Source organism: Anser anser, assembly GCF_964211835.1.
Source record: "Anser anser genome assembly, chromosome: 6".
NCBI classification, from domain to species: domain Eukaryota; kingdom Metazoa; phylum Chordata; class Aves; order Anseriformes; family Anatidae; genus Anser; species Anser anser.
The window spans coordinates 18,789,405-18,816,645 of NC_139726.1; the positions used below are offsets into that span (position 1 = coordinate 18,789,405).

The 27,241-nt window shown below is 39.6% G+C and overlaps 1 protein-coding gene across 9 annotated transcripts in view; it reads right to left on the reverse strand.

Annotated features, from left to right (window-relative positions):
* FIGN (fidgetin, microtubule severing factor) overlaps window positions 1-27,241 on the reverse strand; it is a 387,517-nt gene that overhangs the window by 95,055 nt on the left and 265,221 nt on the right. For 4 of the 9 annotated variants that reach the window (XM_083840818.1, XM_083840817.1, XM_083840815.1 and 1 more), the window contains exons 1-2: window positions 8,332-8,717; window positions 1-7,544 (exon numbers count right to left, since the gene is read on the reverse strand). The exon at window positions 1-7,544 is cut by the window's left edge. Coding sequence is in view for 1 of the 9 variants with exons in the window: in XM_083840813.1 (XP_083696939.1) it covers window positions 7,375-7,399 (25 nt within the window). In the remaining 8 variants the exon portion in view is untranslated. Of the gene's footprint in view, window positions 7,545-7,815; window positions 8,310-8,331; window positions 8,718-9,626; window positions 12,943-27,241 lie in introns of those variants that run through there. The other 5 variants (XM_083840819.1, XM_083840813.1, XM_083840821.1 and 2 more) reach the window with 5 other exon arrangements.

The following is a 27,241-nucleotide window of genomic DNA, read 5'->3' on the forward strand; positions in this document are numbered from 1 at the left end:
AGCACAGAATCTAGCTGTTTCTTTCTGTGTCAACACAGGAGGCTGAAGTAATCAGATAGGTCTAAAGAAGACAGGGGACGTTAACCTGTGCTTTCTCAGAATCTATGATGAGTATGTTCCTACTTTCAACATGACCACACTGAGCCGTAAGGTATATAAATAGCTACTTTTCATCTAAAAGCACAGCTACCACAGAAGCTTGCATAGCAGGGCTATCAGTTCATAATATTTAAAATGTCAATATTGATACTATTGTCAGGGATTCATCATTTCTGCATAAAACTTTATCCTTCCCATCCACCCTCTGCTGTCACTCAGTAACATAAAGTAATTGTAGGCTCTTCCCCTCACCACGTCTCCAGAAGAAACACACACACTGTAACATCTGTTGTGCTGGATAGGAATATCTCTGCAGCAGCATAGTTCTCACAGTTTTATTAAGTGATAATTCAAGCTCACTATATAAATGCTTTTTATTAATGACTTGCTTGCATGTTAGAACGGAGGAGACGGAAGGAAGAAAAACCTCTCAGAGGAAAATAGGGATGTTATTTGCAACATATTAAAAGGCAAATCAAATAGCAGTTGCTCTAAATAAATGGGGGGAGGGGGACAGGGGACTTGAATGAGAGCATGAAGACACATTCCTGCCACAAACCTCTGTAATCCACCAGTTCCAGCCCCTTCTCACATCTCCTCTCAACATTCATTTTCAATTTCCATTCAGATTAGCAGGAGTTACACAAGCATGCATTCATGTGCCCCTTAAGTATTTTATGAAACTGAAGATGAGAAACAAAAAGTTTAATTATGACCCATACCAGAGAATCATTCATTCAGACCCTGCTTAATTAGATGTGAGACAGCTATCTTAGATCATGAAGTTGGACCAGAGTATGCTCTTATTCCAAATAAAATATAGATTACTGAAACCAATTTACCATTACCAAACTATAACCAGCATGACATGTGCACATACAAAAAAAAAAAAGCCACACAAATAATGGTAAATAATACAGAAAACAAACCATTTGCTTTAACAGAGAGTGCATGTCACATTAAAAGAAGAACAGGAAAGCGTTAAAAATGGATAACAAAAGTCCAAGCAATACACGATTTCCAAATGTGGAGAAAAAATGGACTTGCATCACCAAAGTTTACTATCGGATCAAAACAATGTCAGCATTTTTCTCCACATCACTTTCAAGATACCTGAAATTTAACTAAATATACTAGCAATAGCTGTTCTATACTTTAAAACAACAGAAAAACTATTTCCTCAATAACAGCTAAATAATATGACTAGTAATTGCTATTTCAGTGTTTCATGGCACACTAGACTACACACTTAATAGCATATTATAAAAAATAAAAAAGCAGCAAGTGACATAAGTCATCTGTAGTTGAATTATTTTTAATTATAACTGAGACAGATGAAACTTTTTTTTTTCAAATGCAGAAAAACAGTTTAAAGAACAAAAAGTTTTATTCCATTATTTAAATATAATAAATAACACAAGGCTGTTCTTTCTATTGTACAAATACAATAGCCATTGTAGTAAGGAGTGTTGCTTACATGATTAAACAGGTAGTTCGGTATTATGATATGTTTGACAGGTACCGTTACCAGCACGGTAGGAGCAGACATACAATATTGTTATTACCATACTGTGTGTGTCGATACCTCGTAGCAATATACCTCAGCAAATGAGAAGCATGAGCTCCACGTTTTCATCACAGCAGACGACTCTGCGTGCTCTAATCAGCGGTGCTCTCTGCAGATTGCACCTCCTCGGATCCTTCCCCTTCTCCCACTGACCTGTCAAAGCCCCATCTCCCTCCCGGTTTCTCAAGACTCCGGTAACCAAGACTGACCAACTATTACTCTTTCCATTTTACCCTCGCTTGTCACACAGCTAGACCAACATCAACAGGTATTTAGAAGCAATAGTAGTGAAGTCCACTCGTATTTACAAGGTTGCTGCAAATACAAATTATCTTCAGAGAAACATAATACATATACACGTACCCTCTTTAACATGCTGATCAGGGGGGTGGCAGGTACAATTATTAAAGGACTGAAAGCCTTAGATTTCCTTTGACCTCCATTACAGCCTAGGACTCTCTGCTCCTTGAAGGATAAGATTGTATTTGTCGAACCTACGGTAACATATTGCAAGTGGATTTTCTTCTCTGTTCTTCTCTATTAGCTATCGTCCTTTAAAGGAAAGCAGTTTCAGTAAAGGAGATGTATATGCTGTTTTCTGAGATTCAGAGATCTTTTATTTTCCTTTTTTTATTTTTTTTAAATAAAAATAGAATGATCCTAAGGATTTTTTCATGCTTGCATTTCTCACACACTCTATAAAAATATCATTGACATAGGGTGAAAAGGTCACATGCCTCGTAGAAATGGAGCCAAATGCTCCAGTAAGGTTTTTCACCTGGAAAATATCCTTATATCTAATTCTATTTATTGGAAATTTTTTATTATTATTTTAGCAACAAAAAGCTCCAGGTCCTTTCCCAGCCTAGAGTTCCCTGAAGTGGTCTTTCCCATAAGGAAGATAAGTTTTCACTTAGAGGATAGCATCTCTAGCAGCAAGAGTTTAATACTCTGCAACAATATCAGGGATACGCAATCCTGAATTTACAGCTGTTCAAATTACTTTTATAGCTATACTGTTCATTTTGGATCAGATGCTTATCTAAAATTCCATATATTTTGGTAGCCATAATATCTGATTTTAAACAGCTTCCAATAAACCAAAGAACAGTACTAAAAAAAAAAACAAAACTAAAAAAAAAAACCACGCACACACAAAAAAAAAAAGCCACCGTGGGACAGATTCTGGGAACTGTAAATCACTGTAGCTCTTTAAAGCTAAACCATTTTATACCAGCTAAGGATTGAGTCCAATATGCACAATTCCACTTCAAAGTTGATCTTTTTTTTTTTTTTTTTTTCCCCACAGACACAGTGTTTTGCTTCTCATATGCTCTGCTAATAGCAAATGGGAATTCCTAATTACTTTATCCCAAATTCTTTCTATACTTATTTTATGCCTTTTCTTATCAATGACTTAAGAGGGGGGGAAAGTGCTGATTGATCGATTAATCAAGCTTTATTGACACGCTATATTTTTCAATATTTCAGAAATGTCTGCAGAACAATTTCCTCCAATCATAAGATCAATGAATCAATGTAAAACCCCAGTAATTAAATTTATCAACTCGGTATTTATACATCTGGCACTTTATGAAAGTATTATGTGAAGTTTGTTCTCTTAAGGGATATATTGATTCGGGGCAAAGAGCCAAATATTTCTATTATTAGATCTGGGAATGCTAGATAAAAACTCAGTCTGTTATAAACAACATACAAATGTTTCATATACAGAGATCTCATGCTGATTCTGTACCATTAAACCCACTCCTAGCAAGCAGATAAGCCTAATAATTGATGATTAAGACTACAGGAAGACCAGTCATTATGATCTGTCATTATGATCATTCAATGCTTCTTGTATGCATTCATTGAACAAACATATTGACGGGAAGCGTACAAAATCATTTTCCTCTAGGATTTATATTTTAAAAAAGGAGGAGACCATCTAAACAAAAGCATATTTTAAACCTTGTTCATGCAGTATAAAATAGCCTCAATTAATTAATTAAAATTTGAAACTAAAGCTTTGCAGTCTGAAACAGATTATCACATCTCTCTCCACCATATACAGCACTATTATTAATTAAAAGATGAACATTAAAGCCTAAAGATGACATATCCGATAAGAGCAATGTTAAAAAACAAAGAAGCAAACCCAGCATCCAAACGTTTTTACACTTCAATTTTTAAAGGGCTAGCATACAAACTATTCTGAAATACATGTTTTATTACTGTCCCTTACTATAATGTGTAAGCAAGTAGGGCACAAAAGTTCATGAAAAGCTATTTTACCAGTCATAAAAAAATGAGTAGTACACTTTTTATAACGAGGAAAAAACTCCACTTAAACAAAAAAGTTTTAAGGATAAAAGAATAGTTAATGACATCAGATTGTCATTTGTTCCTGCTAATTGTATGATGAAGAGATCAATAACAATACAATCTTCATATTTTCTAAAATGTTGCTGAAATAAGAGAAGCAGATACACGTGTTTTCACAGATGTTCCAATAAATAAAAAACAATTTGACTGTGTACAGAAAGTATCTTATTATGAAGGGGGAAATAACAACAAAAACCCCAAACCCGCCAGATTCATGTAGGAGTCACATCCTGTTACAAACATCAAACAACAATGAGCCTTTATTACCACTCTATGATTCCTTCATTTCAAACATGATTAATTAGCAAGTATTACACTCACCAAAACTCCCACCACGCTGCTGTTTGCTGCCTATTTGCAAATGGGTCTCTATCAAGTATCCATAAGTATTAGTCTCATTTGTGACACTGAAGAAAAGAAGTCAAAGCATCCTGCTTTAAGGAAGACTTCCCTCATACCTTAGCGGAAAAGAAAAGAAACAAAAAAAAAAAAAGAAAAAGGAAAACACACACACACACCAAACCCCTCTCTTTCATTCAGTTGGAGGGATTCCCTGATAATCCAAACACAAACTTCATGCAAAATGAAAAACTTTTCTAAAAAGTTGCTAAACAACTAAAATGACTGAAAATAAGCACAGACGAGGGAAAAGATCAGGTTAGACTTTGTTTTGGTCTTTTCTGTCTCGAAACCTTGCTTTATATTCAATTTGAAATACGCTGCTTCTCTTGAGAATGAAAGTACAGTTCACATGTCAAAAATGGAAACAAAAAGAGGATGAGGAGGGGAAGACACACTTAGCGGGACTCTTAACATGTTTTAAGCTGTGCAAACAGATGTCTCCAAACATACCCTCATTTGCAATAAACGTTACTTTGGCAGTAAACAAAACTTTGCTTCATGCGGAGGAGAGGTGAAACCGAGATTAAAAATACAGGAGGAGAAACAAGACTGAGATGAGAGGGAAAAAAAGATATCTGAGATTGCCTCCTCAAACTGAATGCTATAAATACCATCACAAAAAACAACTATGGAAAAAGGCTCAATTAGAAAGCAACAGATGTATTCCTGAGCAAGAAAATATCCCTGATGAAATAATGCACAAGCATACAGAAAGGATCTTTAAAACTACGAACACAGATGCATGCATGGCAAAGGTAAAGTTTCAACGTGAAAATAAAAATTAGGTGGAAGATCCGATACCTCCTTGGTTTACCAGCTCTGTATCACAGATACTTGATGATTTTGTCACGCCCTGAGAGGAGTCATTTTTAAGTGCAAATCGGTCCTACTCTCTCCAGCTTTTTCAATTTTATAAATTTGGGATCAAAAACATCAAAGCAGCTTCCACTTCAGACCTAACTTTTAGAGGATCAATGTGACAAGTCATTGCTTGATAGATGTTTCTCTTGATAAACGACTTGTTCAAAAGAGACATTGTAGCTTTCATTTCCTGACCACAACACACTTTTAATTTGCAACAGCAGAGCTGCTGGAGTGTGACTAGTTCCCACTTTCCAGCCGTTCAGGATTGTGGCACTGTCAGGCCACATACATGGGCAAAACAAAAACTCAGGCAGAGGTGCATCCCCAGCAAGAATTGCAGCGAAACTTTTCCTCAGAAAAGAGCCCCGTTACGTTTGATTTCTCTAAAGAGTGGGCTTTGAACCCCCCTCCCCACCACCTCCAACCCTTAACATTTTAGGGAATGCGGAGGGAAGAGAGGAGAAACCATATCTGGCAATATGTACTTAAGTGCCATAGTATACATACCGCTGCCTGATACTACCGTGTTTATTACACGTATATATATTACCGCTACTGTAATTATTATTATTATCTGGGAATCGCATTTAACAGTCCAAACCGTCCACACCATCCAATTTCAGCTCTCAGCATACTGTCCGATTCCCGATTTAAAATTTATAAATGTAATATCCTCCTCATCACAAGCAGCAGTCCAATCTGCTCTGAATATATATTACAGCTTTAACATCACAGAGGGAAATCTCCCATCTGGCAATCACATTCGCTCCAACAGCTCTAGGAAGAAAAAAAAAAAAAATGTTCCGCTCTCGCTCGCTCGCTCTCCTCCTTAAAACATTTCTCAGGGCAAATTATGTGCATCTAAAATAAACAGTCGCCTTATTGATCGCTTCAAAGTCAACAAGTTCTAAATGCAAAATGCAATCAGATCATTCCCATTGTATAGCACCCGGGATATGTTTAGCAATATAGTCACCTACAACACCAAAATAGGAGTGTATATTGTGCAACTGCTCTCTCAATCTCTTTCTTGCATTCAGATATGTTATTACGAGAGATCATCAGCCACACACGCCAGACCTCCCCTTATCCCAAACCACACACACACACACACACACACGCACACACACACGCTCTCTCTCTCCTAGGGTCTCTCTCCATCCTTATTTGTTGCTACCACACGCTATTAAAAGTGAACGTACCCCCTTTTTGGTTGCACAAAACAGACTAATAGTCGCTTCTGTTGTTAGTTCTTTAGCCTTAATTGCATACCTTGAGGTGCATCTCCTGCACCACTAGGAGACCTATTGAAATTCCCCATGCTCCATTTTATCTGACTTTTTTGGAGGAGGGGGCGGCATGGGGGACTGGAGAGTGACCGTTAAAATGAAGCCAGTTTCAGCACCTGATTATTTCATTCTGCTACACGTTGAGAACAGAGCAGTGGGAACCAGACACTTGTAAACTGAGCATGAAATACCACTTATTAAACAGTACTAAACAGTCAGCCACAACACTGGTTTTGTTTGTTTACATGCAAAACATTACCCCCACCCCACAACAGTTAAAACCTCTAGCAGATGATTACGCTGAAAGTAAAAGAGGGAAAAGCGGACGGAGTAAATAATCAAAAAAAATCATTAGTTTGCAAAAGGAAAAGATGCATTTCAGGCATGTATGCATGACTATGTAGACATATAGGTGCATATATTCATAGCTACGCAATCTCCCCTTCTCTAGTCACCGAGTTTTACTAATTTACATACCATTGGAGTTCAGTGGTGTATACAGTGCACTGCTAGTAACATGCAACTTTAGGTTTTACAACTGAGATCAATACAATAGACAAAACTAATGCTATAATCAAAGCAGAAATGATAAACAAATGATAGCAAGAGAAAAAAAATGCTTATATATACACGAGTGAAAATATACTATTAAACATTAGGTATTTATTACAAAATATTTGCATGCAGAGTCCTCAGTGCGTTATCATGCCATTTAAATTTGTCTTTGCTATTTAGATGCAAAGGAAGTAGATCCCAAAACGGACATACCATAAACACTGGTGCTACTGATCATTTCTTGCTGGCAGCACAAAAAGCTGAATTGGATTTTTCACAAGCAGGAATTCCAAAGGTTGCTTTTCATTAAAGCCACTTTTCCTCTCAGCTATCAAATGTCACTGCCTTGAAACGTGGGCCCTTTCGTCAGGTATTCATTTAACCTACATGCATATAATTAAGTGGGAAAGCAACATCAACAAAAAGGGGATCTCAGATCACAAGAGAAGAAAGAAAGGGGGAAAAAAAAGCACATGACCAGGAATGCAAGTCCATGTCAATTTCACTCACTCCCATTGAAACTAACAAGAGCTCCAGGGAGGATAGTAATAGGATCAGTGGATTGTATATACCATTAAATTATACATCTTTCTCTCCCTTCCGAGCCAACAATACGCCCACCACGCTGTACCCCCTCCAAGATGATGTGCTTACATTTTACTGCAACAGCTCCTCTGACATATCCGTGCCCCCCCAGCCGAGACACAGCAATTTAAACCCAACTTTTGTTTTGCGAGCTTCTTATTTGCACTTATTTGCTCCGAAGTTAGTTGTCTCAAAGTCCAGCCCCGCCGTACCGGCAGTTTATTATTTTTAATGCAACTTGAAAATAAATCCAATTAGGAGGAGGAGGTGGGGAGGGAGCTTGCGATCGCCAACTCTTAATCTGCCTACTATTGTTGGCAATGACCAAGGAGGAAAAACCATGCACTGCGATTGTATAGCTGGACTTTCCAGACTACGATTAGGAAAGCAGAGCGGAGTATTTAACATCAAAAAACGACCGCGAATTAGACAAAATACTTCGGGCACGAGCGGGCGCTTAAAAAATACACGGCTGTCTCGGAGAGCTTTGAGATTAAATAAAATTTAAACCGGTGGTAGGAACACCGAAAAAAAAAAAAAAAGAGAGAGAGAGAGAGAGAGAGGGAGAGGGAGAGATCCTCTTACCTGGAGATTTGGTACGAGCACCCGATAGGTTAGAGTAGCATCGATCCGATGTGTTTGCTGATGAATGGGGGCTCGGGTTAAGTGAAGGTGCCTATGATTTGAAATCATTCCAAGTTTTTGAAGGGAAGACTGACTGCAGCCTCTGCCATGTTGGAATTTCAAACCCAAAACAGCTGCTTTGCAAGGAGCCAGCATGCCAGCAGCTGGACGCCTGCGCAGAGCGCCGCCGAGCCAAATTCAAATCACTTTCACGCGAAGAGCCAAAGATCAGTTTTCAAAGGGGGAGCGGCGCGGGGGGTGGGGGCGCTCCGCGGTCCTGCGCGCCGGGGCCGCTGCTTCCCGCGGGGGGCTGCGGGACGGCCGCGCCGCGGCCTCGCTCCCGCTCCCCGCGGCGGCGGGACGGGGGCTGCGGGCTGCCGGCTGCGGCGGGGCTCCCTCCGGGTGCGGCGGAGCTCGGCGGCCCGGGGGAGGGCCGGGGCCTAGCGGTGGCCCGCGGCCGCGGGGCAGGGAGCCAGCGGCGGAGGTCGCCCGTCCGCCCCGCCCCGCCGCGGCCGCCTCCGGCCGGGGCCGGAGCCGGGGGGGAGCCCGGCCCGGCCTGCGCGGCTCCCCCCCCGCCCCGCCGCCCGGCCTCTGCGCCTCGGAGCCGGGTGTCGCTGGCCGCCGCCGCCTCCCGCCCGAGGAAAATGGCCGGGGCGAGGTACCCCGGCGCCGGCGGGCTGGTCCCGGCCGGGGCGGCGGCGAGCGCCACGCGGGCTCGCACCGTCTCCGCGCTTCTGCCCGGGAGATCCGGCGGCTGCCCGCGGGGGCTCGGCGGCGGGCGGCCGCGGCGAGACGTTCCCGGTAGCCGGCAATGGCTGAGGGACCCCGGCAGCCACACCTCCCTCTGCCCGCGCGGCCCCGGCCCCGGCCCCGGCTCCGGCTTGGCGGGGGAAGCCGCCCCGGCCCGCAGCTGCCGGGGACTCCCCTCGCCTGAGAGGAATTCCCCGGGGGGCTCTTAGACGGGGCTCCCCAGCCTCGTCGTGCCGGTAGGGAAGGCGTGAAGTGGCCACGCAGCACGAATCGGGCCCTCCCTCTCACACACCGGCTGTGCTCTCTGGCAAACGGGTCTTCCTACGGCTCACCCCGCCGAGGCCCAACGCTGGGCCCACTACATGGGGGCACCCTGCCCAGCCGGGGCACCCCACCACCCATACACACGGCCGTGACTGCATCAGTCGGAAGGGGGTTGAGGGCTGCACTCGAGGCTCACCACATTCCTGGCTTCACACCCCAAGCGGCTTTCAGGGCATTTTTACCTCTTCATGTAACGAGGGGCCACGCCACGCTGTCTGGGTGCTGTAAGTGGGCTCTGGGTTGTGGTGCTCCCGGAGCCTCACTGCCTCTCCTCTTGGTCCTGCTGAGGCGTTACGGATGCCTGGGAGGGGTGTCTGTCCATCCTGGATGTGGAAGAGCTGTATTACATTTTCTTAGGAAGACACGCTAGGAGTATGTGTTGTGGAGGAGGCAGAGGAGACCAGTTGCAGGGGATTAGCATCTGGAGGAAGGGGAATGGGCTGGTTTTCTTGAAAGTAATACAGTAGGCCTAAACAAAGCTCAGTAGTTGCCAGTAGAAGCTGCTGTGACCTGTCTCAGCCAATCCCTATTCTACCAGGTAACATAAGAGGAAAACTGAGCAGGAAGCCCTGATTCATGTGGTCCATGAAGCTATTCAGTCAAGTCAAAATGATTTTCAATAGCTGAAGACTCTTCTGGGAGACCAGGGCTCCCCAGGTGACAAATCTGTGCCTAGAGATTGGAAATGAAAGGACATAGCAACATAGCTAGACAAACTTCTGCTTATTGAGGATACTGAAGATGTTCCTGGCTCACATGGGATATCACTGGGGTTGCTCCATGATGAAAGTGTTGCTAGTGTAATGACAAGGTGTCCTGAAGCAAGGAGATGCTTCTAGAGTGGTACAGTTTATACTGTTGAAACTGCTTTTGCTTCCCATTATCTCCCAGCCAAAACAAGACATACATGTGAAAACACAATTCAACTGAGTATTGGCATATATAGAGGTATGCTTAGAACGTGCAGCTTTGACCAACATAGCGATAGTAACAGAAGTCTATAGAAATCACTTTTAGGCATCCTCCGAGAGCAGCCAGCAGACAAGAACCCACACAACATCCAACGTGGCCCTGTCTGCAGTGTGCTGTTCAGACAGCTTTCCCTTGCCCTTCGCAGCAGGTAGCTACAAGCAGCAGGCCCTCGGTCTGGAGCAACCTGTTACCAGTGCAGCTGGCCATCCATCCTCCCTTGTGCAACAGCTTGTGGCTATTAAGTGGCAGCTTTGGCATCAACACAAGGAAGTAACAGTTCCAAATGCAGGTAATGCATCAGCAGCTTCTGGTGTTCACTCATTTGACCAAAGTACACGTATTATACTTTGTAGTCTCTGATGCTGAAATCTGCAGCGCAGCATATTGCTGTTGCCAGCACCGAAAATAAGAAGTCACAATCCCAAGGTCATGAGATTGGGCTAAAAATCAGACCATTAAACATAAAAATGATTCCTTTTGTCTTTGCTCTTTTATACACTAGGGTTTCTTTTCCCATTTTTCCCCCAAACCATGACATTGTATACTTTTTTCCTCAATTGAAAGATGAGTTTTTTACACAATTACAGAGCTCCACAACTTGTAGTTGTATGAAAACAACAGCAACTATCATAAGGCACAGGGTGTCAAAATTATTAGATGAGCACCAGTGCTTTTGAAATTTTCTCACCAGTGAAGAATACATTTATCAATCTTGGTATTGCATTAACCTCAGTATTTTCATTTTATATACCTATATTTTTCTTCCCTTAAGGCTTCTCATGCCACATTAAAATAGCCGGAGTTGAAACAATAGCCATGCAGTATATGTTTGTATGGGTTGACATTCATCTCTGTGCAGAAGGTCAGCATAAGGCTGACGTACCACATTAAGTCCTTATTTTGAGCTCTGAATTAGACTGAAGTGAAGGCCTTGTTCAGCTCATCGGTACATGGATGAATTCCACTCTTTGTTTAAAATGCCACCAAATAGTCCTTATCCTTTTGAAAGGGAAATTCTCACAGACTTTCAAACTGGGAATGTTACTTTGAGCCTATTTCAAGATCCAGGTGAAATGTTCACAATGAAATTCAAAACCACATGAAACTTGCCTGGCTTCGGGTTTTGTTACAAACTCCAAACTCAGACCAGGCTCCTTGAAAGGTTCACATACCTTTTCAGCAAATCTAGATTAATAACATTGAAACAATTTGAATTGTGAAAACAAAACAAAATAACCAAAAATCCCAGAAAAAAAAAGAACAACATCTAACAATGCTACCACATCAGTTCTCCCAGCGATGCTGATGTGATGCATGCATTGTAGCTACTACTTAGTATATCTTGTAAAGGTTTCTAAGAGCTATAATGTAAATAGCGGTGTTCTGTGAAATAGTCTTTACATTAAGTACATGGATTTTGTTTGTATATGAGAGTAAGTTTTCCAAGTTCAACAGGGTCTGTGTTCCTCTCATGCACTGGCAGTGCAGACTCAGGGCTGGGTCTCCCACCTGCTTTGCTCCCTCTGTGCTGGGGAATCCCTTCATTCTGCCACTGCTGGACTTCATGGGACAAATGTAGCTATAATTGTCTGCCAGGATGAGCTGCAATAAATGACCCACAAGTGTTCTTTTATTGGAGGTGTAGTCATTTGTGAACATACAAACAAATTATTCTCATCTTTTGTTAGGAGCACAAAATTTTCAAGAGAAAATTTTCAATTTTCAATTTTCAACCCAAATCAGATATTTCAACTCTCCAGATCCTCCCCAAGCAGCTGAAGTGGCTCCAGATCCTATGTCCTGACACATTTCCAGAATGTGCATGGCAGTACAGACCTTCACAGGCCTCTCTCATCAGATGGGAAATGCTCCTTCATCTCTCTGGTTTGGTCAGTCACAGAAACCTGTCTCTTTAGCTAGAGGTTCAGTCTGTTCCCCAGAAGAATCACACTGCTGCCTTGTTGAGTGTCAGCTTGAGTGTGATGGCTGCTTCGGCTTGCTGGAGCTGAGAATCCCAAGAAGCAATGACACCTGCATGGGCCTTACAATACGTGCAAAAGTGGATTGGAAGGAATTGTCTCTTTCTTGCATATAGGCAAATAACATCTTGTTGAGCTGATGTCCTAAAAAAGCCCTATAGCAAACAATGGGACGATGGTCAAACACAGAGAGGGAATGCATTGCAAATTTCCACAAAATGTTATACATTGCTTCCAGGTTCTTCCCAGGCAGTTGCAAGGGATGAATTCCTCCCTTCCAGCTGTACTGCTGTCCTGCACAGTTTGACTGAAGCTTCAAACATGACCAAGTCCTAGGTCAGTGACTAAGCCAGGAACACATAATGTCTTCTTTGACTCTTTCAGCACACAGTGTGCCAGCTAAGGTACTAACAGGTAGTAATATCACAAAATCACTTGACTGTAGGCCATACTAAATATTACTTCTGCTTGTGTCAGAAATTAAAAGATTTGTGTAGATCACCTTTGTCCACCGATGTCCATAATGACTTCTTGCATATTTGCTGTGCTGATAAAAAAAAAAAAAAAAAAAAAAAAACTGTAAAAATGTAACTATTTGGGGCTAGATTCTGGGGTTTTGAAGTATAGCATTTCCAATATTTTTGTTCTCTTGTTTATTCATTTCCAAGTCTGTGGAATGGGGACTGAGTCCCCTTGATTTCACTGAGATTTTGAGTCAGAACTTTATTGGTCACTTTTGGTTGTTTTGTTATTTGATGCTTTTGGCATCACAAAGCTATTGGTCTCTGAAGTCACTTCCATTTTCCATTTTAGTCCTAGAGGAGAAATTGTTCACAATATCCAACAAAAATATTCATTTAGCAAGTGCCCTGTGTAACACAATATATAGATGTTTGTCATATAAACATCTGACAAGACCTATACCTTCTGGCATTTCTTGAATTTTGAGTGCTTAATATTTTTACTTTGGTAGCAAATGCATTTTTTAAACAATTTCTTTTTCTCTCTCTCTCTCTCTCTCTCTCTCTCTCTCTTTTTTTTAAGCAAACGTTAATACAGAAAGTCCCTTCTGGAGAACTAGGTGAAGGAGTTGAACATTTTTAGGGTTTTTGTTGTCCATCTTCCTTTATTTTTCACTGTGTTATTTATTAACCAGATAAGAACCACACTAATCCCTGCCATTTGCCTTAACAGATATATTATGTGTTGTTTTAATCATTTGAAATAGCCTATTCCCATTTAAATTAGAGGAAGATGAGCTGACCACTCGAGACCAGTAGGCTGCAGAAACATTTGACTGTGACAATGGAATACCAAGGCTCAGAAATGACAGTTGCACACCTATTATTTCTCTTTTTCCTGTCTCTAAATCCTTACAAATATTATCTTTGCCTTGGTGTCTTTCGTATTTCCTCCCTCATTCCATATCTCAATCACAATCCTTCCCATTTGCCCCCATATCTAGTACCAGTCTTACTCACAAGTCCTTCTCCTAAACCACATTTTATGACCTTTGACTTGTGCATTTTTCCTGTGCCCAAACACATTTTCCTTTTTTTTTCCCCTTTTCCCCACCATCACACCGTGATGGTGTCCCTCTTCTGCATTCTAGTCAAGCCGATTCTTATTCCATGTTGTCCGGTGATTTGCAGGAAGAAGGCCAGGAACATCTGATAGACACCTTTATTCTCTTTGTATTTAGTACCACTGGCAACTGAAAAGAGAAATCTGAGAGCAAGTCCTGCTCAGATCTGCAAGCCCCAGGACAGAATACATCCACTGCAGACAGAATCTTTGAAGAAGCTAGTAAATGAAATATGCAAACAATTTTGCAGAGGATCAGGTTTCTCCAGACTGAGGAAGACCTTCATAGGATGGTGTAGGAGGAATATTCCCTTCCCAAGCTTTGAGTCCCACTATAAGCAAGTAGTCAACAAAATATTTCAAAAATTTCTTAACAGGAGCAATACAGATTTTCCCTCAGTGCACTCTGAGAAACAGCTGACCATATGTGCTGAAAGTTTTGAAAAAATAGCCCAAGGCAGATATTTGGCATGAAAATTGCTGCCCAGTGGTCTATGTTCGACAAAGCTATAAGCAACTGGAAAAAGGTTCTTAAAATGAAGCCTTGACTCAAAGCATCCCTCTGTTAGAGCCTACAATTAATGATTACCAATAACAAAAATGTATTTTGCTTAATGCTTAATATGTAATGACTTAACTTAGTCAGTCCCTAGAAAGACAAAACACTTTGTTTTGGAAAGTGGAACGGTGGAAATTAAACAATCACATGCTTGCAGAATTACAGCCAATGTCAAATTTTTTCCAAAGCACTCTATATGCTCTTCTCAGAAATATCCTGTATACCATCTCCAATGCACATTATAAGGTCTCCCATTTACTTGACAAATGTAATTAACTTTGGAATCAAAGAAAATAAAAATATTTAGCAGAACACTAAAATTGCTCAAAATCACACATATGCACAGAAAAAAAAATGTTTGCGTTATAAAATACATGCTACAGATTCTGCATGTCTGATAAAATACCCACAGGACTTCATTTACTGATGTTTTAGGAGTAGATTTTTACCCTTTTTTTTTCTTTTTTTTTTTTTTGATGAGTAAAGGTTCCTTTAATCTTAGACAAACACCTTGCTCTAAGTAACACTCCTACATCATGATATTTATATTTGCAGAATAAAATTCCTTTTACAGTAAAATTAAGACAATGTATATGACTTATTGCTTTAAACATTGTCTTTAGTGTTGAAGTCGGTGCATTTAAGTCATGAAACAACATTACCAATCTATCTCAACAGTCATCTCTAAACGTTTTCATTATCTAGAGCTTATCAAACAAGGCAAACATCTGTATCCATTCTATCCAGGGATTCATCTTTAGGAATGTCATGTTTATGAGCCTTAATCAAATATCCAAAATAAAGCACCTTTCCAACATGCAAAAGTAGCAATGTATCAGACAAGGACACTTTACTTTTTTTTTAAGAAGTAAAATTAAAAACAAAACAAAACAATTCAGACTTCAAACATCCCTATTCAGATAATAGGAGCAACGCAGCTCTTCAACATGTGACGTTCTTCCAATACAAGAAAAATATTGTCTCACTTAGGAGACAAATAAGTTAATGAAGTAAATTAATACAGTTGGGTTTAGTTCTATCAATGAGAGTGTCCTTCCCCATCGCCTGTAATGTAATAACTAAATCTTGCTAACTTGTACTTTTCTTCTTCTAACTTCCTTAGAAAGTTCAAATTTGCTAAATGCACAGTGTTGGCTGCAATCAACAAGGCACTTAAGTATGTGCTTAATTTTGTGCGCATGAGTAATCACATTAAAGTAAATGGAACTCAAATGCTCAAAGTTAAGCACACACTTAAGTGCTCTGCTGGATCAGGGCCAGGGCATGACAACTTGCAGGTCATCCTTGCTGCACAGAAAGAGATCACAAACCTTAAATATGCTGTAGAAAGCTCCTCCACGCTTCACATCAACAATACCAAATGCAAGGACAAAAATACGGTAATAAGTAGCTGCTGCATTCTTTTCTTCCACTACAACTCACTAAACTGGCAGCAGTACTTACAATATAGCAAATTACCAATACAATAAATTCTCTTAATAAGTATCCATAAAATTACAATTTATTTTAAAGATCATCGTTTGTAATTCTATTCTCATAAGACCATTAGACACATGGGTCTTTTTAATTTTAAAAGACCTGCTAATAGTTCTCACAAAAGAATTTATTCAAGACCTTGACCTTAAATTGATAAAATTGCACAGCTTAATCAGAATTAAAGATGAGTCAAAGTACTGTACAATATTATCATGGGGGTCAACATAGCCCTTCAGCAGCCATGCAGACAATGCTGTTAGTACCACAATATTGCGTATCTAAGGTTCTGATTCTGGGGATCTAAGATTCTGCATTAAATGTTTATACAAGATGTTTTCTACCAGTTATTGTACTGAAGAGGTGGGGAGGGGAAGTTATTGATGTTTCTTCTTACCATGCAACTGAGAGGACTGAAGTTTTTTCTAAGCATCTTTTCAACTCAATTTCAGCTTTTCAATTCAAAATAAAACTATATATCCATAGCGCTACATACTTCAATATTTAATGTTCTAGTTAAATAATGGTTCGGCACTTCTTCAGGTTCTGTTTCTTTCTTCAATAACAAGAAACCAGTATTTATTTATTTATTTAGAATTAGAAACTACATTTTGGATCCAATTTTGCGTGACTGATGACAATATTCAGATATAGGGAGCTTGTGTGTTTTTCCAACACATAAGTTTCTTCACAAAAATTAGCAGGGTGTAAGGACACATTGCCAAGTCTGGTTTTGTACCTATCCATAAAGTAGTGTTCACACTTTCGATGACTGTGAATGTCCTTCTCTCTCTCTTTTTCTCTCTCTTTTTCTTAATTAGGATGAACAGAAAAATCCCTCTCTGTACTGTGTTTGTGTTGGGGGAGGGGGTGCTAAGAACCAAAAGCACATTCCAAGGCAATTCTGATCTCATTTACAGGGATGAAAATCTGGAATTAATCCATTGAGTTCAACAGACATGTTCGGGGCTTACATAGATGAGATCTTACATATATAAGTGAAATCAGTGTTTTCCCCTCTGACACTCACATGGCTCAAACCAGACACATTTCCTGAACAAAAAAGGCCAAATCACCCAGTCAGGAAGACTGACATAATTCCATTGAAGTCGATGGAACTTTAGTAATTTATATTAGCTGATGTTCCATGCAAGAGTATATAAAAGTTTTCAGAGCAGGCTTCTTTCATTTAAAACTGTATTGTGTTAGGTGCACTGTTGATGCTCAGAATTAATGTGCAAGTTGTTAATCTCGCTAGACCTGGATTTAAAATTAGACAATGCAATAATTAGTTTGGCACTATCATTCTGCTACCTAGAGGGTAATAATGTAGGTCATAAAATACCAGTGATCAGCACAACTTTTCATACAAAACTAAGAATCTGTATCGGGAGGGAGGAGAAAAGGGAGGAGAGAAATGCAGAAATTAGTTGTTATCGGAGACCAAACTGAGATTTGCAGTGCTGTATCATCTCACAATATGCTGTGTTGCATATGTCTACTTTTTTCATTTTGTTTTGTTTTGTTTCTCAGCTCCCACGTGTGCAGATGATTCTAAGGGATATAATTGACACAAAGATATCTACAAGTTCTCTTTTTGTACTATATTTATGCTGGGTGTTCATTATTCTTCATGTCTTTATTGTTAAAAATTAGGGAAATGTATTTTATATATATATTTTTTTGATGTTGCTTAAAATATACGCATGATGCAGAGCAACCAGTTTACAAACATACAGAAGTGCAACACTACAGTATATGTATCTTGATTTGTTTTCTTGACAAATGACTACTGGCAACATCAATAATTCAAAGGGAGAAACAATGAAAATACAGATGAATTACATTTGTATACTTCTTTCTGTCCCGTCAGTCATTCTTGCTGGGCTTTTATAAAATCGTAAGTAAAATTAGGAAATCATCAAGTCTGAAAGCTTTTCTTAATGAACACTTGCTTATGTCCTGTACTATTTAAATGGTCAGGATGATTAAATATACATATTTGGGCGGTATCTCATACATACATCTCCCTACTAAGGAAACAATATTGTATTAGCTTTTATACAATCAGGCTGTTTTTGTGTAAAATACAGAATGGAGTGCAATGAAGATAAGATGAGAACATATATACAGGTGTACATATGTCTAAATTGTCTCTGTGCCTCTTGTACATACACTGTTAGAAAGTGTACATTCGATGTTATAGATGCATATATTCATAAATCATTTAAAGTTGTGCTTTTCATGTGATGGGAGGCACGAATACAAACTTGCTAATGATAATTATAGAACTGATGCTGATTTAGTCATTTCAAGAAAGCCATGGAGGCATAATTAGTGTCTGAATGGCCTCAATATTGCATTATTAGGAGGCTAGGGTGAAACTTGAAATGAGAACATCAAGGCTGATAAAAGAAAAGAAAACATGAAATACATACATAATTCATTCTGAGATATTATAAAGGTTTATAACCAGAAACAATAATTTGCAGAAAGCATCTCATGTACTGGAGCCAACTGTAGTAATTTGGTCAACCTGTTTAAGATCAAATAGTATTCTTAGCTATTCTCAGTGGTATCTTCCTAATAAAGTAGCAGCAAACAGACACTGTTTGCTTCTGGTCACTTTTAAAGAATGTACAGTTTATCAGTGGGCTTTAATCTCAAGCTTCATAGAGTACAAAAAGAACATTGATCCCACTGTTTTGTCCTCTAGGCCACAAGGCATGCACATTTTTACATTCATTTGTCATAAAACAAAAATACATTTTGCCCTTTGAAAATACCAAATGCCAGCTTTTAAACAAAATAATTTCTCATCACATTTTTCTTTTTCTTTTAACCTTTCCATCACTTTTTTCCTTCCCTTCCTTTTATCCTAGACTCATCCCAGACTCATTTCCTCTCTCTGTTAATGCCTTTCTTCCATTTTAAGCACTCATAAGAACTTTGCAGAATTCCTTGTTTTGGAGCCTTGCCAAACTAGTCACTGTTTAAGGATTTGACATGGTAGTTTGAACAAATCAGAATTCTTCAGAATCCTCCTTGTATTTTTCCCTCTAGATGGGATACAGAATACACAAATAATACCTAAAATCCAAGTTAGACCAAAAAAAAAAGAAAGTGTGATATCATCTGGGTTTGACCAGGTCTACAGATACAAGAAATGGGACAAAATCCATCTTTTGTTTATCATTTACTTCAAACTTATCTTCTCTCCTTCATTTAAATAGATTTCACATGAAAGTATATCTTGGAATTTTATAAACTGTCTTACAGAAACAAAATCATATGTTGCTTTTCTGTATTATTATTTGAAAACAATAATTACTTTTTCACTTGCTTTGCAACAATGTGAAGTTGCCACTATCAGTAGTGTGTTCGCTAGTCTCCATTAATAATCAAGGGACTATATCCAGTTCCCCATAAAGAATGCAGAGGACTTGCCTTCTCCAGATCTGAAGAGCCAGTTATTGCATATGGTGTGTGGCTCCTGCTCCCAAACCCTGCTCAGCCTTTAGTTCAGATCAGTATAACTCCTTCCTCCTCCCCAGATTTTTTTGTTTGTTTTGTTTTTCTTAAAATAAGTGATTTTGTGTTTGTTTGTTTGTTCCCAATTTTTCTTTGATGGAGCTATGAATAAACAACAACATTTTCTTGACCAAAGCTGCAGAAAGGTCTCAAAATCCCTGCCAGTATCTGAAAGAACCCTTCTAGTTAAAAAGCTCACAAAAGGTTATGCAAGGAAGATATGCATATTGTGTGTCTTCTCTCAAAATATAAAATGTCTTCATGAAAAAAAAAATCGAAGATGCAAAGCTATTAAATGGTCTTTGGCTTGAATTTTAGTGAGAGACACATACAAATATGCATATGAGTTTATAACACCCTTTCATGCTCCGTAGCTACCAAGGTTTAAATACACTTCTTTTCTTTTATTTTCACTTAAATTAAGTAAAATAGGAATTTTAAAGTCCTGTATCAACTTGGAAAAACTAGCTTTGGAGAAGACTTGTTGGCAGGGTACCATTCATAAACTTGAAACTACAGGCATAGATCCCAAATGAGCAGACAAGAATATTCCTTCTCTCCAACTCATCTTTTTACTTGCTGAATAGCATAGTTCATTTCATCACAGCCTCCTGTGCCTCATTGAGTTTGTTTTGAAAGTCTGAAATTTATATAGGATAAAAGAATATTACAGCCATGAGCGATAAGGATGATTGAGAAAGATCAGATTGTGGTAGATAAGACTTGATCCTGAAAAACCAGAGCTCCTTACTTCTCATTGACTTTAGCAGTCATTATACATTCAGCAAGAGAGAGAATCCAGCATCTACTTCTCTTTTTATTCCCCTTACTTTTGACTAGTGCCCTGGTTTCTGAGAGGATGGTGATGGAACAGCAGGCCCCCCAGACAACTCCCCCCATTTTTATTGCTGGGCATGACATCGTATGGTATGGACTACCCCTTCAGCCAGTCTGGGCCACCTATCCTTGCTATGTCCCCTCCCAGCTCCTGGTGCACCCCCCGCCTGGCGCTGACAGGGCAGCACAAGAAGCTGAACAGTCCCTGAAGCATTGCTCAGCAACAGCTAAAACATTGGTGTGTTATTGACAGTATTTTCATCCTAAATCAGCACCTTACAAGCTATTAGGAAGAAAATTAACTCTATCCCAGCAGAAATTAGGACAATTAGTAACCTTCAGCTTTAGAGGAGGCACAACTGACTACAGAAGCAAATGCAAGAAAGGGCTAAGTGAGTGGCTATATCTACAAATCAGTTACCTAGATGACTATCTTATTTTCTAGTAGTTAAGCCACTCGGATTCATTTTCATAACTTTTGATAAATTTATATTTATAACTATTTGATATAACCTCATAAAATTTGCGTTAAGTTTAGCATTCTAAAATGGCAAATAGAGCAATGCAACATGCTTCAAAAGATACCTGCTGGGTTGTACTTTAAAATATATTCTAAGTAAAAAGCTGCACCCTAAAACTGGAGGTGAGAGTGAGGTCTCATAATCTTGGTACTATTTTTGAATTGTGAAAATATTTTACTGTTTTACTATTTTATCGTTCATCATATTTCCCCTAAGTTGAACTACCCTCTGCAAGCTCTGACCCAAGAAGGGAGGTCTCTGATGCAACCCTGCCAAATACCCAAAAACCCTGCCCAGGTAAGATTGGAACCAGTGGGAACGTTTAGAGCAATGAAGACTTACCCTGTGTAGAAGAGGACCACGTTAGGGAACATTTTAACAGGCTGAACTTACACAGGTCCATGTGACCTGATGGGATGCCCCCATGAGTGCTGAAGGAGCTGTCCCATGTCATTGTGAAACCACTCTTGATTATCTTGGAAAGGTCATGGCAATCAGGGGAGGTTCCTGAGGACTAGAAGAAAGCAAATGGCACTTGCATCTTCAAGGAGGATTTGGGGAACTACAAGTCAGTCAGCCTCATCTCAATCCCTGAGAAAATAATGCGGGAAATAATCCCAGAAACCATTTACAGACATGTTAAGAACAAGAAGGCGATTCAGAGTAAACAGGATGTATTTACAAAGGAGATGTCATGCCTGATAAACCTGATAGCCTTCTACAATGAAATGACCGGCTCATTCCCTCATGAATGAGGGAAGAGCAGTACAAAATATTTATCTTGACTGTAGCGACACTTTCAGTGCTGTCTCCTATAATATCCTCACTGACAAGCTAGTGAAGTACAAACTAGATAAGTGGACAGTGAGTTGGGCTGAAGACCGGTTGAACTGCTGGGCTCAAAGAGTTACAGTCGGCTGCTCAGAGCCGAGCTGGAGGACTCTCACTAGTGGATAACCCCAGGGTTACCCCAGGTTTTTAAACAGGTCATTAAAGACCAGGATGATGGAACAGAGTGTGCCCTCAACAAGTTTGAAGGGAATAAAATACTGGCAGAAGTCAGTGACACACCAGGTGGTTGTGCTGCCATTCAGAGGGACCTGAGCAGGCTGGAAAAATGGGTCAACAGGAATTTCATAAAGTTCAACAAAGGAAAATGCCAAGTCCTGCATCTCCATGCATGAAGGACATGCTGAGGGCCAAAAAGCTGGAAAGCAGCTCTGCAGAAATGGACGCAGGGACTGAAAGAAAAAAGAAAATTGAAACAAAAGAGTAATGTACCCTCACAGCAAAGTGCACCACCAGAATCCCAGCCTGCATGAGGAAGAGCACTGCCAGCAGGCTGACTGAGGCAGTCCTTCACCTCTGCTCTGCTCTGTCTAGAGTGCTGGGTCCAGCCCTTGTCTCCCCAGTACAAGAAAGTTATCGGCTTACTGAACTGAGTCCAGCAAAGGGCCAAGAAGGTAACTAAGAGACTGTAGTATATTTCATGTGAGGAGAGGCTGAGGGAGCTAAAGCTGTTCAGCCTGAAAAATAAAAGGTTCAAAGGGATTTTCCATGTAAGGAAAAGTGGCAGTGGGCACAAACTGAAACACAGGAAAATTCACTGAAAATTAAAAATTCATTTTTTTTCCTGAGAGTAGTCAAACACTGGAGCAGGTTGCCCAGTCTCCATCCTTGGAGATACTGAAAACCCACCTTGACATGTCCCTGAGCAACAAGCTCTAGCCAACCCTGCTTTGAGCAGAGTGGCTGGACTACATACGAGAGGTACCTTCCAATCTCAGCCACTCTGTAAATTTGGCCAGAAATTAACAATATATCCCTTATTACCATTTAAAATTCATTACAGATAAAAATCAGTAAAGACACAAGATTGACTGAAAATGGGTAATGAATATCCAGATTTTTTTAACTCCTGGCTTCAGTGTAATTTTCTCTATATTCAACAGCAGTCAGTAATGCAGTTGTTGTAATTCTACTACCACTAATTATTATTTCTGAATTATTATTATCATTACTGTCATCTTAATTACTGCTGAGATTCCGTGTCTTGTCTTTTCAGCCTCGCCAACTGCCTAGAATAACTGTTGTATGTTCTGGAATAACAATAGCATTCCTTTGTGTGTATTCTATATTTGATGTCAAAAGATGTGATCTAAAGTAGTCAAATACATGTGTAGAGGCATAATACAGTGGGTGTTGTCTCAAGAGTATCTTAGAAGGAAAGATCTTTCACAGCACTTTCTTTTGAAGGCTCCACTTACAAACCTGTATGTGCTTGGCAACTACCTCCAGTTGAAATTGTGTTATTACCTTGTGAGTGGCACAATGCCACTCTAGCAGATGGGCATCAGCGTAGGCGTGCCAGAGAACTAGTACGTGCATTGAGTTTCAGTATTAAAGCCCAGACACCCATCCACTTTATGAGTGCCCATAAATTTGCATCCTGGTTGAAGGGAGTACATAATTGTGACTTCAGCTCCATTTGGCATTACTTTTGACATTCTCAAAATACTTCTGATATTAATGAAGATGACAATTTTGTTTGTTTGCTTTCTTGGCAAATAAGGGCTGTCATTAGCAAGGGTGCATGGGTGAGGGAGAATGCATTACAGCTTTCCATTCTCCCACTGTTCCCTTGGGGAAGCATAGAGGGATGTACACAAGTATGACTGAAGCCAGGGTGAATTTTCTTATTCAATATAATAGCTCAACTGAGTGTGGAAGGCAGATTCATGACCTTTCATGCTGCAGAAGTGTGCATATACTGCAATTTCTTCTGAATAAGATTGCTAATGTTTCAAAGTGCTATAAGGGTCTTTACTTCTCCCTTGCAATTTTATTGACATTTTTCTCCTACTTTTCATTTGTGCTATAGTCTAAATTTTACACTAAATCATTTAAGTTTGCTCTAGAGAGGCTGCAATGCTGCTCCCAGGCACACTGCCATGATTGAATCCACAAGTGAACACTTTGTATATTCTTAAAAATTGTACAACCTAGTATAGAACACATAACAGAGCTTTCAGCCAGTGCACTGCAGTTAAATGCATTTGCCTGGGGGTATAAAATCAAAATAGTTATTTGTATTAAATGCAACTCCTATAACTATGGATAAAATCATATAATAGATATAATTCTGCTTTTAAATATAACATACTTTTTTTTCAATAATTTGTGTGTGGGCAGGGGGAGGGAATATGTACATGTAGAAAACTTCATGTTTGCTTAAATGATATATTCAGATTTCAGAATCAGCTTCTAAACTGCTGTATCTTGACAAAACGTTATTGATACTAGCTTGCATCAGGTGAGTATCCACTTCTTTGGACCTTCCAGAGTCTCTTAAATTTTTGGAAAATGTTTGATATTTAGGGATGAATTCCATGGAACTGAGACCTCAGTTTCGATGGGTATGTAATGTGACATGTGGCTAGCCTATATCCCTGTAAATTTGGCATTATTATGACTTAGGTATTAAAAAAATGCACAAAAATGCGTGAATATTGTAGTAGAAAAGTTGTTCTTGAGCTTGACATAACATATCAATTTACTGTCTAATTTGACATATTAGTTGTCTTTTTAACACTAAGCATCCCCTCAGGAAATCATAACAAGAAAAGAGATGTAGAGGTGCTCAATTCAGTTGCACAGTGTTAACTTTGAGTTTTATGGTGTCAGCCTGCTTGTGAGACACAACTAAATTTTAGTAGCTCACGAGTTGCTCATTATGAGTAAGTAACTTGTTTCTGTGACACAGTACAAAGGTGTTATCAGAAATTGTAAGACTAATTACTTATGCCCTGCGCATGCTTAAAAATGCCTTAGTGATTCAACAATTCAATGCACCATCTTTCATATCTTCAGCCTAAGAACAACACACACAACACCGACCAAAAAAAGCATCATTTTACTGTGAAGTCATTGTTAATGAATGAGCTACTCCAGAACAGATATACAGGTTATGTGGCAAAGATCACAACCACATAACATCAGGTACGAGATCCTGTGGTCATAGATGTTCTTTATGTGTTTTTTTATACCTATCAATTTGAAAGCTAGTACATGGAGTATGTAATCCTATTGAGTACAAGATGTCACTGAAGTAAATCACAGTCCATCCACAGAAACTAGAGCCTATAAGAAACTACCCCAGCAGCTCAACTGCAGACAATTTCTGGAGGAACTTATAATGTAGCTGCCTGTGCTGACTGGGATCAGCTAAAGCCTATGCAACTTCTGAAGACGGCAGTAATGTAATATGGGATGAAGCTCTGGTCACTTAGCTGAGACATCAGGTATTGAAGCAGATGAGCTCCCAGAAAGAAGGGCATTTCTCGTCATTAAAATTTAAAATGATTTCCAATTTGCTTTTTTACTTCTACAGAATGAAACTAAGACCTTGTTGGGAAAATTGTGATTAGGAGAGAAAATTATTTTCTAATTCTAGGTAATTGTAATGCTATAATAGCTCAATAAAATTGTGACTGAAAGTGACACACTTCTGTATTTTGCAACACAAAAAGTTTTATTAGAAATTCCCAGCCAGCTCTGTGATTCGGTACACCCTTCTTTTAACAATAACGAGAAATAGAACTAAGCAGAAAGCTGGTGGTATGAGTGGGTTAGTTGTAACAAAATACTCTTTTAAGTTCCCCCATGAGCGCTGATGCATCTTTTAACAAGCACATCTGTACATGGGCCAACAAATCCATTCTAGGTATTACTGACATCCACATTCTCCATTCATTCTCATCAACAAAGTCCCAAAAGGATCACAGGATAATTCAGGTGTGAAGGGACCACAGCAGGTCTCATAAATCCAACCCTCTGACCAAAGCAGAGTCAGCTATAAGATCAGACCAGGTTGCTCAGTGCTTTAGCCCATCTGGTCTTGGAAACCCCCAAGGAAGCAGACTGCACAGCCTCTCTGGGCAGTCTGTTCCAGTGCCTGTCTGGCCTCACAGTGAAAAGTTTCTCTTCTCTTCATGTCCAGTTTGAACATCTCAATTCAATTTATGGTTACAAAAGATTAAAAGATGCCTACAGCATATCTCAAAACCAAACCAAGATACCTTTTCTTTATAGACCTGGCTTTCTGTAAAGGACTTTTTGTTTAGGAGTTGCTTTTAAGTTTGCATGTTATGACAGTACCCCTGAAATACAAACTAATCCATAACTTGAATGAATGCTTCAACATACAATTCAAGATATTTTTCCTTAATCTCAAGGAATGTAATTTTGATGGTCTCCACCTAATCCCTATTTGTTCCCACCAGAAAACCAAAGCAGTCAGCACAGCATGGCTGACAGAGTGTGCTCAACAGACCCAGAACTGGAATAGCATGGGGTACTGAGGTCAAGAGTGAGATTCATTGTGTGTGGGAAACTTGTACAGCATCTGCCTGCATTACTCCTTTTTTCAAGTCAGTGCTGTTTGGCCCTTGCTTTTAGAGCACCCTATTCACTAAGAAATAAGGCTTTGAACAACAGATATTTAATTCACTGCTTGCCAGTCCTTGGTAATTACTGCTGGTAATTACTGGTTCATAAAAGTAAGGTGTTATTGAAGAAAGGTTAGAAATTAGACAATTTCATCATGAGCACTAGCAAGCTGCCATAGGAAGTCTAGAATAGGATAAGAGAATTCAGCCTTAATTTTATTAAGACAAGGAAAAGAGGAAAGTTTTAAGGAAACCTTCTGGAAGCACCAGAAAATGTTCTCCTACTGACTATTGAAAAGAAGAAAGCAAACAGGATGTTATTGTGGATTTATATGAAGCACAAGAGTGATAAAGACAGTCAATAGAACAGATCATAAAGACATTAGAGGGAAAGTCCAAGCTGAGAAAGGTATTCAAACTGAAAAGAAGGAGGAATTACTAAACGTATCTGGAACTTGTTAGAACACTGACCAGAAGTTTTACAATGCTCACTGTAGAGAAGGGATGGGCTGATGGATACTCTCACTGCAGGAGTCCAGGTGCCTTGTGCTGGAAGCTTATGTGTGGATGGGACAGGCTACCAATTGCTAGAGAATACCTAGAATCTGTCCGTGTATCAAAGGTAGACCATGCCTCCAGCCAGCACTTTTTGTGTTGATTTCCTTGATTGCTGGAAAACAATAACTCCTTTCCTTTTCTTTTTCCTTTTTTTCTCTTTTCCTTTTCCTTTTCCTTTTCCTTTTTCTTTTTCTTTTTTTCTCTTTCTCTTTCTCTTTCTCTTTCTTCTTTTTCTTTCTTTTTCCAGTAAGTTCACTAAAATAACATAACAAGACACTCCAATCACTTAAGTCTTTACATTACTTTTAGCCTTAC